This window comes from Podarcis cretensis (genome assembly GCF_951804945.1).
Source record: "Podarcis cretensis genome assembly, chromosome: 16".
In the NCBI taxonomy this organism is placed as follows: Eukaryota; Metazoa; Chordata; class Lepidosauria; order Squamata; family Lacertidae; genus Podarcis; species Podarcis cretensis.
In genome coordinates this window covers 20,129,574-20,142,836 of record NC_137186.1, presented here as the reverse complement: position 1 = coordinate 20,142,836, position 13,263 = coordinate 20,129,574, and the positions used below count along the sequence as shown (strand labels likewise).

General features: G+C 45.5%; 1 protein-coding gene across 1 annotated transcript in view; it reads right to left on the bottom strand.

Annotated features, from left to right (window-relative positions):
• MAP3K11 (mitogen-activated protein kinase kinase kinase 11) overlaps positions 1-13,263 on the bottom strand; it is a 33,040-nt gene continuing 19,777 nt past the window's right edge. Inside the window, exons 5-10 of the mRNA XM_079956582.1 lie at positions 12,689-12,929; positions 11,715-11,828; positions 5,793-5,919; positions 4,823-4,908; positions 2,700-3,044; positions 1-1,815 (exon numbers count right to left, since the gene is read on the bottom strand). Coding sequence (XP_079812708.1) covers positions 1,376-1,815; positions 2,700-3,044; positions 4,823-4,908; positions 5,793-5,919; positions 11,715-11,828; positions 12,689-12,929 — 1,353 coding nt within the window. The 3' untranslated portion in view covers positions 1-1,375. The remainder of the gene's footprint in view (positions 1,816-2,699; positions 3,045-4,822; positions 4,909-5,792; positions 5,920-11,714; positions 11,829-12,688; positions 12,930-13,263) is intronic.

The window sequence follows — 13,263 nt, the reverse complement described above, 5'->3', positions numbered from 1 at the left end:
TGGAGGCAGCAATCAGAGGTTTATTTGGTCTCATTTCACAGGCTTGGCCCATCGCAAGTTGAGAGTGGGCCTGACACAGGTGGCTCCCTCGTGGAGCGGGAGAAGGCGCACGAGGGAGCCTGGCACTCACATGTGAATTTCAAGTAGGGTGGGGAGAGGGGAGAGGCGGACACAGTAGAATTGCACATTCAAAGTGCTAGTGGCTGTCAGACTCCAACCAGGAAAAAGCACTGCTTTTTTTTCATTGCAAGTGCAGCCCGTTGCAAGACATTCTTTGCTTTCCTCTTACACGTCCACGTCAAAAGACGGGCACAAGCAGGTGGGGCAATCTGGCTCCAGTGTGTACCCCCACTCTGAGCTATCTCCTCTCATGTTTGTGCAATGTGACTCGCTCTTGAATGCTGCAGAGCATCCTCGGACCGGCTTGGGTCAAGATAGCCATGGCAGGCTCCACTCCTTGCATAAACCGGGAGAAGCGGCGCCCACCTTGGGGACAAAGGATACAGAGAAAGGAGAGTGGAGTCTTGCTTGCTTCACAGGCTCTCCATGCCAGCATTGGCCAACTTAGGAGTCTGCCAGATATTTTGGACTACAACTCCCATCAGCACTTGCTGGCTATGGGATGATGGGAGTTGTTGTCCAAAACATCTGGAGGGCTCCAGGTTGGACAAAGCTGCTCCACCTCCTGCCCCTGCATTCAGTGGAGGGAGAGCCACTAAGGCCTAGTCATGGAAAGGAGGAGCTGTGCCCCTCAAGGTGAATGGAGAATCAGTACGCAATGAAGACAATAGCTGCCAGCGAGTAAGCCTGGCCAACGCGGGGGTTGTGGAAGCCCCGCAAGCCATTCCAGCAAAGGTGGAGGAGAGGAGAGTGACTTGCCAGCGTGGGTCTGACCGGTTAGTGTTCATTAGATGGAGGGGCGTGAGAAAGGGCCCTCTGCTCTCCCTCACCTCCACCCCCCACCCCCTGCCCAATATACACAACCCCTCATCACTTCCGTGGGGCACTCAATACTATCCCGTGGTTTGACATCCCTGTAGGAATTGGCTGAGAAAGAAGCAAAGTCTTCCCAACACTGTTGAGGTTAAGGCGCTCAGTGAATGGAAAGTGGGGAGGAAGGGAAGAAGGTACTCGGGGGTGTGGGGTGTGGGGGTGTGCCCACCTCCCCCCTACGGCATGGGAAAATCCCCCTGTCCCCCTTTGACAGCGATTCCCGTCTCCCCTTTTGACAGCGAGCCCATGCTCCCAGCCTTCGACTACATTTGCAGCCTCATGTCCAATCACAGTTGAGCGTGGGGTTCAAAGTTCAAGGCGCCAACTTCCTGAACGAAAAGGTGCTTCGGGAAGGCGGGACCTCCTTCTTTTGCTTTTCCCTTCACTTTGGAGCCGTCCGTCCTTGAGCGGATGCAGCTGCTGTCCACCACGGCAGATCCTCTTCGGGCGGGAGTGGCCGGGAGGTCTGGCGCGGCAACGGAGAAGGGCTGAGCCGCCCGGGTGGAGCCAATCTGGATGCGACGAGGAAGGGGTCAGGGGTGGCTGGCGCTGTTGGCTCCCTCGGGGCTGAGAAGTCCCCACAGGCAAAGGGATCGGGAGCCGCAAAAGGGTTGGTCCTTTCAGGACCCAGTGGCTTGAACTGGCGCAGCCCCAGGCGAGGGGACTGGACTGGGGAGGAGCGGGCCCCAGAAGACACAAAGCTCCAGGGGTCGATGCGGCTGCGGACGGGAGAAGGGCGGGGCCTGGAGATGAGGCTGGCGTGTGGGGAGGGGCGGGGGGAGCGGGGGCTGCGGGGGGAGGAGGGAGAAGGGAGAGCACCATCTGTAAGGAACAGAGAGCATAAGCACATGTTAGCCATGATGCCCCTAACTGAAGCGGAAAGAAACCCTGGAGGGAACTGGAATCTGGTTGTGAAACTTCAAAAAACTATACAGTGGTACCTCAGGTTAAGAACTTAATTCGTTCTGGAGGTCTGTTCTTAACCTGAAACTGTTCTTAACCTGAGGTACCACTTTAGCTAATGGGGCCTCCCGCTGCCGCCATAGTGAAATTTCTGTTCTCATCCTGAAGAAAAGTTCTTAAGCTGTGGTACTATTTCTGGGTTAGCAGAGTCTGTAACCTGAAGCGTCTGTAACCTGAAGCATCTGTAACCTGAGGGACCACTGTATTCAGCCATGCTGCCGCCTTTTACGCTGGTTTAACACCCAGAGATTCGGCTAAGGCCTCCGTCCTAAGAAGACAGGAAGCTACGATACCACTTTAAACCCCCCAAAGAATCCTGGGAGCTGTAGTCTGCTAAGGATGCTCAGAGTTGTTAGGAGACCCTTATTTCCCCTCACAGAATCACAGGGAACTCTGGGAATGGTAGCTCTGTGAGGGGAATAAGGGGGTCCTCTAACAATACTCAGCTCCCATAATTCCCTGGGGGAAGCTGGGATGGTTAAAAGTGGTATAATAAGCACTTTAACTGCGCCAATGTGGCCCAAGTCCACTGACCCATCTAGCATTGCCTACAAGGACAGGTATCAGCTCTCTGGGGCACAGGCAGGGGGACAATTCCAAGCCCTAGCTGGAGATGACAGTGGGGCTGACCCAGGGCTGGCCTGCCTGCAAAGCGTCTGCTCAGCCTCTGAGCTGCAGCCCTCATCTGCACCAGCTCAACCCCGCCCCTCTGCAGCCTCCTAAATTCTCCTGCCATGACTTACCCCATTTCTGGGTTTTGTTGCTGCGGCCTTCCACAAGTCTCGGGATCTTGGGTGACATCTGGGTCCAGAGAGGAGGCAAGGCCCCCCTGTTGCCCCCAGAGGCCACATCGACGAGGAGATCCGTAGGAGGTTCCTCCTTGCACAGCTCCACATGGACGGTGGGGGTGGACTCTTGCGGAGGGCAGGGCGGCGGGGGCTCCTGGAGGGCGGACGGAAGCTCTCGGCCCAACCCGAGAGAAGCAAGCAAGGCTGTTCCCCGAAGCAGGGCTCGCTGGATGAGTCGGGGGGCACTGGGGCGTTCTGGGACTGGGTCCTCGGTTTCCGGGGAGTCGACTGGGACACTGCCTGTTAGGGTAAGAAAGTTGGAAAGTCAAACCACAACCTGACATAGTGTTACAAACTTAAGTCCCCACTTAAGTCCCCATTTAGCTAACTTAAGTCCCCACTTAGCCCACTGAAGCCCACTCAGTTTTGTGGGGGGCAGCACAAAATGTGGGGTTTGCGGCACCAAACCATCAGACTGCCTTGGCATTGGTTTGAAGTCCATCAGACAAGGTTGGGTTTGGGGTCATTTAACAGTGACCCTGGTTTGAGTGTCAATTGCTCAGTTTGCAGGATGGCACAAAATGCCGACGCTAAACCTTGGCACCCGCTTGAAGTCAACTGGACCAAGTTGGATTTGTTGGCATTAACTTGTGACCCCGATTTGTCAATGACTATTTTTTTTTGGGGGGGGGGTGGCATGGAACACAGGGTTTGCGGCACAAAACAGAACTAAAAATAGCACTAAACTTTGGCATCAGTTTTTTTTGGGGGGGCGGAATCCGGAATTTGGGGGTCACACGTTAATGAAGTTCCCTGTTGCCTCTTCAGCTTCTGAAACCTCCACTCCCCCCCCATCTTCTCCCTCTTGCCATTCATCATCATGCCACCACCAATTCCCTGACCTTGAGCCTTCTTCCCTTGGGAGTTCCCCAGCTGAGGCCTCCCACCACTCCTCTGCCTCCAGCCAGTCCATGACAGTCCAACCTGACCTGGAAATGCCTGGGATAGAGCCTGTTGCCTTCTGCATGCAAAGCAGTAGTGCCACCACTGAGCTACAGCCCTTCTCACAGGCATATGCTGACACCACTCCCACTGTATCTATTGTTAAGCTTGTGAGTGCTATTGCTTATGTCAGGGGTCAGCAAACTTTTTCAGCAGGGGGCCAGTCCACTGTGCCTCAGACCTTGTGGGGGGCCGGACTATATATATTTTTTGGGGGGGGGATTGAACGAATTCCTATGCCCCACAAATAACCCAGAGATGCATTTTAAATAAAAGCACACATTCTACTCATGTAAAAAAAACGCTGATTCCTGGACCATCCGCGGGCTGGATTGAGAAGGCGATTGGGCCGGATCCAGCCCCCAGGCCTTAGTTTGCCTACTCATGGCTTATGTAGTCAAACTGACACCTCCTGACATAGAAGAGGGAAGTGTCGGCAGGTTTGGGCACACCTCAGGACTTGCGGAAGTACTCCATAAAAAAAAAAAACTTTAGAAAATTTGTAAGGGGAACCCAAAATACCACAGAATGCGAACTGTTGAAGTCATCTCCACATTCTATGTTTAAAGCACAGAGCTCCAAGAAACCTGGGAGCCACAGTTTAGCCCTCATGCAACAGCTGTGGGAAAACTATATCCAGGGCAGCTCCTATGTGTCAGATTCAGCTCAGCAAATAAAAGGAGGAAACTCCAGGTGCCAGGTGTTCATTTTATTCCAGGAGCAGTATAAACATGCCAGTGACATAACAGGTAACGGGAAATGCATGTAGAGCAGGGATGGGGAACTTCTCTCACCCATATATGCAGACCACGTTTGACAGGTAGGTGGGGCTGCCCACCTCATAATCAGCTGCTACCACAGTGACACCAGCCAACCCGTCCCCCCCCCCCCGAACGGTCGACCAGCTGATGGACGGCACCCGCAATTCGCCTTTGGCCCAGACGCATCTTTTCCTGCCTCACACTATAGACATGATGCTGAGGTGTAGAGCAGTTGGGCAATGCTTGGTTAACTGTTCCTTAGGGGAAACAATTCAGGAGACAGAACACTTCAAAAAAACCCTGAAAAGCGCTCACCGTTTGGGCTGGGCTGGGTCTGTTCAGGAACGGGCAGCACCTCTGGCTCCATGTACCACGTCGTTTCTTCTAGCCGCGACCTTCTCCTGCAAGGGGGACAAGAAAGGGTTTGCAACCTGCTCAGGGGATGTGTACATGTCAGGAGCCGGAGTCAGGAGTAAGTCAGCAATATAAAATACCGGCGTCAGTGAAGTTTACTCTGTAGTCAAAGAAATCAAAACAGCACAGCCTAGTGATCACAGAAACCCTTCCCAATACATCTTGCTTCTATGAGGCGAGGAATGAAGCTCCCCGCCTTCCTATCTCTCTCAAAAGACTCTCCTCCCCCGCGCCCAGGAACTTGAGGCTCCTTTGCCTTGTCTGTCTTTGCTGTGCCCTCTTTATTCTTCTCTGTGTTTGGGGAGGCCAGGGGGGAGGTCACAGCAGGCCTCTTGACCCCACTCTGCTTCTGCCTCCAATTCTGGGCTGCTCTCTGCCACAGCCTCTTCCTGCTCACTAAACCCTGTTGCTTCTTCTGCTTCCGACACCTCCTCCTCCTCCCATCTGCTCCCTCTTCTTCCTCTGACCACTCATTATCCTCCTATCACCAACCGCCTTCTTCCCCTGGGGGTTCCCCAGCTGGTGCCTCCCACTGCTCCTCTGCACCCAGCCAGTCCGTGACAGTATAGCCTGCTCCAGTCATTAAGACCTATGATGCTGCCTTAGGCTGTGCCAGCCTGTTCATCCATCTAGGCCAGCATTGTCTGCTTTGACTGGCAACCGCTCTCCAGGGTCTTGGCAGAGAAGGGTCTTTACCATCACCTGCAACTAGATCCTTCTAACTGGAGCAGCTGGGGGATTGAACCCGGGGCCTTCTGCATGCCAAGCAGGTGCTCTGCCACTGAGCTGCAGTCCTTTCTTTTAACCCAGGCACCCCCATTCTCTAAAAGCAAGCAAGGGAATGGAAGAGGAGGGAAAGGCTGCCCCCTACCTGCCATTCTGCGTACTGCTCTCACATGGTTTGGGGGAACTGGAGCTCTTTGTACGGCCGTTGCAAATCTCGTCCCCTCGACGCGGCGACTGGCGACCCCAATTTCGATCATTTTCACTTGGCTCCACTGCAAAGGGTGGGAGGGCAAAAAGAAACAACTTTTCCCACTTTATCCCTTTTTTGTGTTCTGTTTTCTACATAGGTACTATTTCTTGTTTCTTCTTTTTTGTGTCTTATCTTTGTGGACGCCATTTTTTATTTTTCAATAAAGAATATAAAATAAAAAAGAAAGGGGTCCATGTATTAAATGGCACTTTTGTTTTTTTGTTTTGTTTTTTATTAATTTTTTAAGAAAATTTTTCTTTTACAAATTTAAATAACACATTCGTATCCACTATAATACAAAATTCTTTTGGACTTCCCCCAGCTCCCTCCACAATCCTCATAATTTTAAATTTGGTTCACATTTCCTTTGTAATTGTATTGCCAGTTAATAAATCTTTACAACTCTTTTCCCTCTTACAATACCCTTTCTCCTCACAAAGCCTCTTTAAATCCAACTAGCGTTGTCTGTTCATCACAAATATTTTCCAGATAAATCGTAAACTTTCTCCAGTCCTGTGTGAACTTGTGATCTTTTTGGTATCTAATTTTTCCTGTCAGTTTATCTAATTCAGCAAAGTCCATCAGTTTCCGTCTCCATTCTTCCAATGTTGGTAATTCTTCTTGTTTCCATTTTTGAGCCATTAAAATTCTTGCCGCAGTTACTGCATATTGAAAAAGTTTATAATCACTTCTATTAATTTCTCTTCCTGTAATTCCTAACAAAAAGGCTTCTGGTTTCTTCACAAACGTATATTTAAACATCTTTTTCAACTCATTATATATTATTTCCCAGAATCCTTTTACTTTCTTACACTCCCACCACATATGATAAAATGACCCTTCCCTTTCCTTACATTTCCAACATTTGTTACATGTCTTATACATTTTTGCTAATTTAACGGGAGTGATATACCATCTATATACCATTTTCATAATGTTTTCCTTTATCGTCATGCATGCAGTGAATTTCATATTTTCCTTCCATACCTTCTCCCAATCTGCTAACTGTATATTATAACCAAAGTCCCTGGCCCAATGTATCATAACCGATTTAACTTCTTCGTCCTTTGTTTGCCATTCCAATAGCATTTTGTACATTTTTGACAATACCTTATAATCATTATTTATTATCTCTTTCTGAAATCTAGACTCTCCTTCAATATATTTCCTCTCTTTGCAATCCTTTTTAAACATTTCATTTGTTTGGAAGTAGTGCAACCAATCATATACATATTTTTTGACTTGTTCATATGGCTTCAATTTCCATTTCCCCCCTTCTTTAATTACAATGTCTCCATAAATCATCCAATCCTCTCTCATGTTTGTCTTTTTGACACTCATGACCTCCAGTGGGGATAACCAATGAGGTACATTTGGTTCCAAAATATTTTGGTACCTATCCCATATTTCTATTAGGGCACCTCTGAAAATATGATTGGCAAAACTTTTATGAGCTTTCTTCTTTCCCAACCATAAGTAGGCGTGCCAGCCAAACCTGTTGTCAAACCCTTCCAGATCCAATAACTTATTGTCTTTTAGTGTTATCCAATCCTTTATCCAACAGAGACAAGATGCTTCATAATAAAGTTTCAGGTCTGGCAGGGCGAAGCCACCTCTTTCTTTCGCATCAGTTAGTAACTTAAATTGTATTCGTGGCTTTTTGCTCTGCCAGATATATTTTGAGATCATTCTTTGCCACTCTCTGAAGATCTTTGTCCCCTTAATTATTGGAATCATTTGAAATAAGAACAACATCTTTGGAAGCACGCTCATCTTGATTGAAGAGATTCTGCCCCAAAAAGATAGTTTCATCCTACTCCACGCTTCGAGGTCTCTCTTAATAGTGTTCCAAGTTGTCACATAATTGTTTTGAAATAAGTCAATGTTTTTTTGGGTTAACCATATTCCTAAATATTTTACCTTCTTTGCCACTTCCATCTCTGTTTCTCTTTGCACTTCTTCTATCAAACTTTGGTCCAAATTCTTCACCATAAGTTTAGTTTTCCTCTTATTTAATACAAATCCGGCCACTCTTCCAAATTGATCAATTTCTTTTATAACTTCTTTTAGACTACTTGTCGGATCTTCCACCGTAATTACCAGATCATCGGCAAAGGCTTTAACTTTATATTGGTTTTGACCTACTGTTACCCCCTTTATTAGTTCGTTTTGCCTAATAGAACTAAGCAGGACCTCCAGAACCGTAATGAATAACAGTGGTGAGAGAGGGCATCCCTGTCTTGTACCTTTCTTTATATTCACATCCTCTGTGATTACATTATTTACTATCAATTTAGCTCTCTGTTCTGAATATATTGCCTTTATACCGTTATAAAAGTCTTCTCCCACTTCCATCATTTCCAAATTTTTCAACATGAATTCCCATGAAACATTATCAAACGCTTTCTCTGCATCCACAAACATTAGAACGGCTTGTCTCTCATTACTGGCAGTCAAATATTCCAAAATATTTATTATATTTCTTACATTGTCCTTCATATGTCTGCCAGGAAGGAAACCTGCCTGATCTTTATGGATATGTTGTTGCAATATCTTCTTAAATCTTGTTGCCAAAATCCCCGAGAAAATCTTGTAATCTGTGTTTAGCAGAGATATCGGTCTATAGTTCTTCACTTGTGTGAGATCAGAGTCTTGTTTTGGTATGAGTGTTATAAAGGCTTCTTTCCATGTTTCTGGTATGTCCTGTTGTTTCAAAATATTATTCATAACTTCTTTAAGTGGTACCGTCAGGGAGTCCCTCATTTCTTTGTAATAAGTTGCTGTAAATCCATCTGGTCCTGGTGCCTTCCCTTTTTCATCTGTTTTATAATTTCTACTATCTCCTCATTCTCTATTGGGGCATTCAGTCTGTCTTTCATTTCTGTCGGGATCTTTTGCACCTTTTTTCCTTTCAAAAATTTCTCTATCTTCTTTATATTGTTTTTCTCTCGTTTTGCATATAAATGCTTATAGAAATCCAAAAACCCTTTTCTGATACCTTTTGGGTTCTCTATTTCCTCGCCATCCACAATGATTTTGTTAATTGTACCTTGATCTTTCCTTTTTTTATTTGCCATGCAAGCCATTTTCCAGGTTTATTTGCGAATTCAAAGTTCCTTTGTCTCAGTCTTTTAATGTTCCATTCGACTTCTTTATTTATGATCATGGCAAACTGTGTCTGCAAGACTTTAATATTTTGTTTTATCTTGATGTTATTTGGCTTTTTGATTAACTTTTCTTCATTGTCCATTATTTGTTTTAGGATTTCCTTCTTCCCTTTCTCTCTGTTCTTATTTTTAATCGCATTCTGTTGGATGAAGAATCCCCTCATTACCGCCTTGCTTGCATCCCAAACTGTGCTGATCTTTGTGCCTTTGTTCATATTGTCTGCAAAGTAATCCATCAATTTTTTACGGGCATCTTGAATGATTCTTTCATCTTCCAAAAGGTAATCTTTCAGTCTCCATCTGAATGTTCTTTCTTCATACATCTTTATCTCCATTTTTATCGGATTGTGATCCGAAATTACTCTGGGTTGGATTTCTATTTGTTGGATTCTAGTAGTTAGTTCATTCGAGATCCAAATTTGATCTATTCTTGACATGGACTGATTCGGTTCCGAATAAAATGTGAACTCTTTTTCTAATGGGTGTCTAAGTCTCCAAATATCAATTAAATTGAGATTTTGCACCAATGCGAAAAAGGTCTTCGGTAGTTTCCCTTCTTTACTGTCACTTTTTTCTCTTAATCTATCCATTTCCGTTGATACAACTCCGTTCATATCTCCCATTATTATAATTTTTTGATCCATATATTCAAACAACCTTTCTTCCAATTTCTTGTAAAAATCAGTCTTATTTCCATTAGGTGCGTAGATCCCGACAATTATTAATTTATCGCCCTGCCAATTGATCTGTATTGCAATTATTCTTCCTTCTTCATCTTTGAAGATCTGTTGAGCTTCTATGTTTTTCCTTACATAAAGGACTATGCCTCTCTTCTTTTCTTTATCTGAGGATATAAATTCATTACCCAATCTGTTATTAATCAGAATTTTTTTATGTTTCCTTGCCACATGTGTTTCTTGAAGACAGATGATGTCCAAATTTTTCCTTTTTAGATATTGTTCAATACTGTTTCTTTTCTTCTTATCATTCATCCCATTAATGTTCCAATTCCATAATTTCAATGCCATATTTTCTGGTGATTAATTAAAAAATATAAAATTTGTTTCAAATTATCTCTTTATAATTCCTCTTTTTCTTCTTCCTCCTCTTCTTCTTCTTCTTCTTCTTCTTTCTCCTCCTCCTCTTCATCCGTCTCTCTATAAATGGCACTTTTGCATACAAACCTTAACTGGTTTTAATCATAATTGCTTCCTCCTCTTAGGTACAGTTAGAATTTGGAGCCCTCCCTGCAAAACTAAAGAACTACAACTCCCAGAGTTCCTTGGGAGAAAGCTACTCCCTCAGGGGATTGCAGCTCCATCTAGAACTGGTCGTATGCCACCTCTCTGAAACAGAACTGTTGTGTCATGGCTAAGAGTCAGTTTATTGGCTAGCACAAAATCCAGGTAGCAGGCTCAGATGTTCCATAAGAAGAATATCACGAGAGCCTTGCTGGATCAGACCAAAGGCCCGTTTAGCATTCTGCTTGCTCAGTGACCAAACTAATGCCCTTGGGAAGTCCACAAGGAGGACCTGAGAGCCACAGCTAACTTCCCCACTTGCAATTACCAGCCGCTGGTGTTCAGAGGACTGATTATCCTGGAGGTAGCACATAGCCCTTGTTCCTAGCAGCCACTGATGGCCTCACTGGCCCCAACCTGGTGGAACGCTCTGTCACAAGAGACTAGGGCCCTGTGGGACTTGACATCTTTCCGCAGGGCCTGCAAGACAGAGCTATTATGCCTGGCCTTTGCTTTGGACTAAGTCTGACCCTTATGTTTCCCTCCACTTACAGTTTTGATCTATGGGCTACTTTTAAAATGAGGCCACATTTTAAATTGCATTTTAACCTGTATTTTAAATTGGGTTGTGGTTTTTTTTTTCTATTATGTTTTTATTGTAATTTTACTGGTGTTAGCCGCCCTGAGCCCAGCTCTGGCCGGGGAGGGCGGGGTATAAATAAAATTTATTATTATTTATTATTATTATCCTCCCTGAATTTGTCTAATCCCCTTTTAAAGATATCCAAGCTGCTGACGCTCACTGCCTCCTGCAGCCGTGAGTTCCAGGGTTTAACTACGCACTGTGTGGAATACTTCCTTTGGTTTGTCCTGAATTTTTCAACATTCAATTTTCATTTGATGCTCCTGAATTTTAGTTATTATAAGGGAGGGAGAAAAAACGTCTTTGTAGCCACTTCCTTTACACCTCACATAATTTTATACACCCGCTAACGTGTCTCCCTGCCCTCTTACTTGCCTTTTCTTGTAACTAAAAAGCCCCACATGCTGTAACCTTTCCTTATAAGGGAGTTGCTCCAATCTCTTGATCATTTTGGCAGCCCTTTGTGCCTCACCTGACTAGAAGCAGACCTTGCTGTCATTTCACTCCAAAATCGCTGGCAATCAGTCAGGATTTGGTTGGGGTTATATAGAGCAGTGTTTCCCAACCTTTGGTCTCCAGCTATTTAGGGACTACAATTCCCATCATCCCCGACCACTGGGTCTTGCTAGCTAGGGATGATGGGAGTTGTAGTCCAAAAACAGCCGGAGGCCAAAGGTTGGGAAACACTGATCTAGAGGAAAGTCTGAACACTCCAGATTCCACTGGCTCCACTTCTACCTCCTCCCCCCCAATAAATGTTACTTACATCTTATAGCTCGGAATCGTTGGAAGGGTGGGGATCCACCTGCCCCCATCTCCAGGCAGTCCTTCCTTTTGTCCAGTCCAGGAGAAGCCATTACTGTGATGCGATGCTTAAAATCTGAAATAAGGAGGGGTGGGGCATGAATTACCCAGTAGCACCATCTGCAACAATGCATAGTTTAAAATGAGTTTAATTTAGAAAAGGCCAGCTCAGAAGTCCAGGCTCTGTCAACGTTCCAAAGTTTTAGCTCACGGTTCTTCATCCCCATCACTGAACTTAGGACTGGCAACAGGTATTGCTGGTTTTTTTTTAATTGTTTAACCCCATCAGTTAACAAACATGGATACATATGCTATAATGTTATCGTTTTAGTTAAATAAATGGTTTAAATTGTTATTGAGGAAATGTTTATTTTTCTCCTTCCAAGTACAGCAGAAAAGTTGTCCAAATATAAGCAGTTAACCTATTAAACCTCATGATGATTTCATAATTATCTGTCTATGTATAACCAAATCAGTAATTTTTGATATAACTGTAAAAACCACTCTGAAAATTATTATTATTCCAAAAATGAAACCTTCATCTGGTTGTAAATATTAAGACGATACCAACAAGAATGAATCTTTCTGTAAAAAAAAAATGATTTAAAACAAAGTCTTACTGAATAGTGATTTAAATCGATTTGATTGAAATCAAATCCACCCGGGTTGATATTAATACGTTAGACGTGTCTATTAACTTCAGTGGGTCTACTCTAAGTAGGACTAGCACTGGATACAATTGCCTTGAGTCTCGTCAGGGAAAAAGGTAGGGTATAAACACACAAGCACACAAGCACACAAGCAAGCAAACAACAACAACCCTATGTTCCTAGAGGCCTGTTGTCAAGACACCCCTTCTAACCAGGAGCCATCTTGACAGGAATCCTTGCCTTCTGCCTGGTCCCCCCCCCCCGACCCACCCCCCGTGGTCCCTACCAAGTGGCATGCTGATGTGCTCGCTGTCTCTCCCTTTCAGCTTGTTCCTCTTGAAGGTCCCCTTCCGCTTCTTGACGTAGGGACGCTCCCGGTTCATCTGCTGAATGAGGAGGCTCAGCTCCCGCTCAAAGACCTCCAGCTCCCACTGCGCCAGCTCGTGCTCCCGCTGACGCAGGAACTCCTCCTGGGACTTCTGCTTCAGGGCTGCCTGCTTCAGCTCCTCCTCACGGCTCAGCAGTTCCTGCGAAGAAGAGGGGGGGAAAGGTACGTGTGTGGGTCTGGGCAGAGGTAGAGAGCGAGTGTTTGGCTTTCGGAAACCTGTAGGCGACAGAGCTTCTTTTCTCCAATGAGAAGTATCGGGGCCAGAACCTGACCTAGGCCACATTCACACCTTATCTTTAAAATCACCTTAAGCAAACATGGCTTCCCCCAAAGAATTCTGGGAAGTGTAGTGAAGCGTGCTGAGATTTATTAGGAGGCCCCCTATTCCCTTCACAGAGCTACAATTTCCAGAGTGGTTTAGCAATCCATCCCTCTCCACAGGAACTCTCAGCACCCTTTACAGACTACAGCTC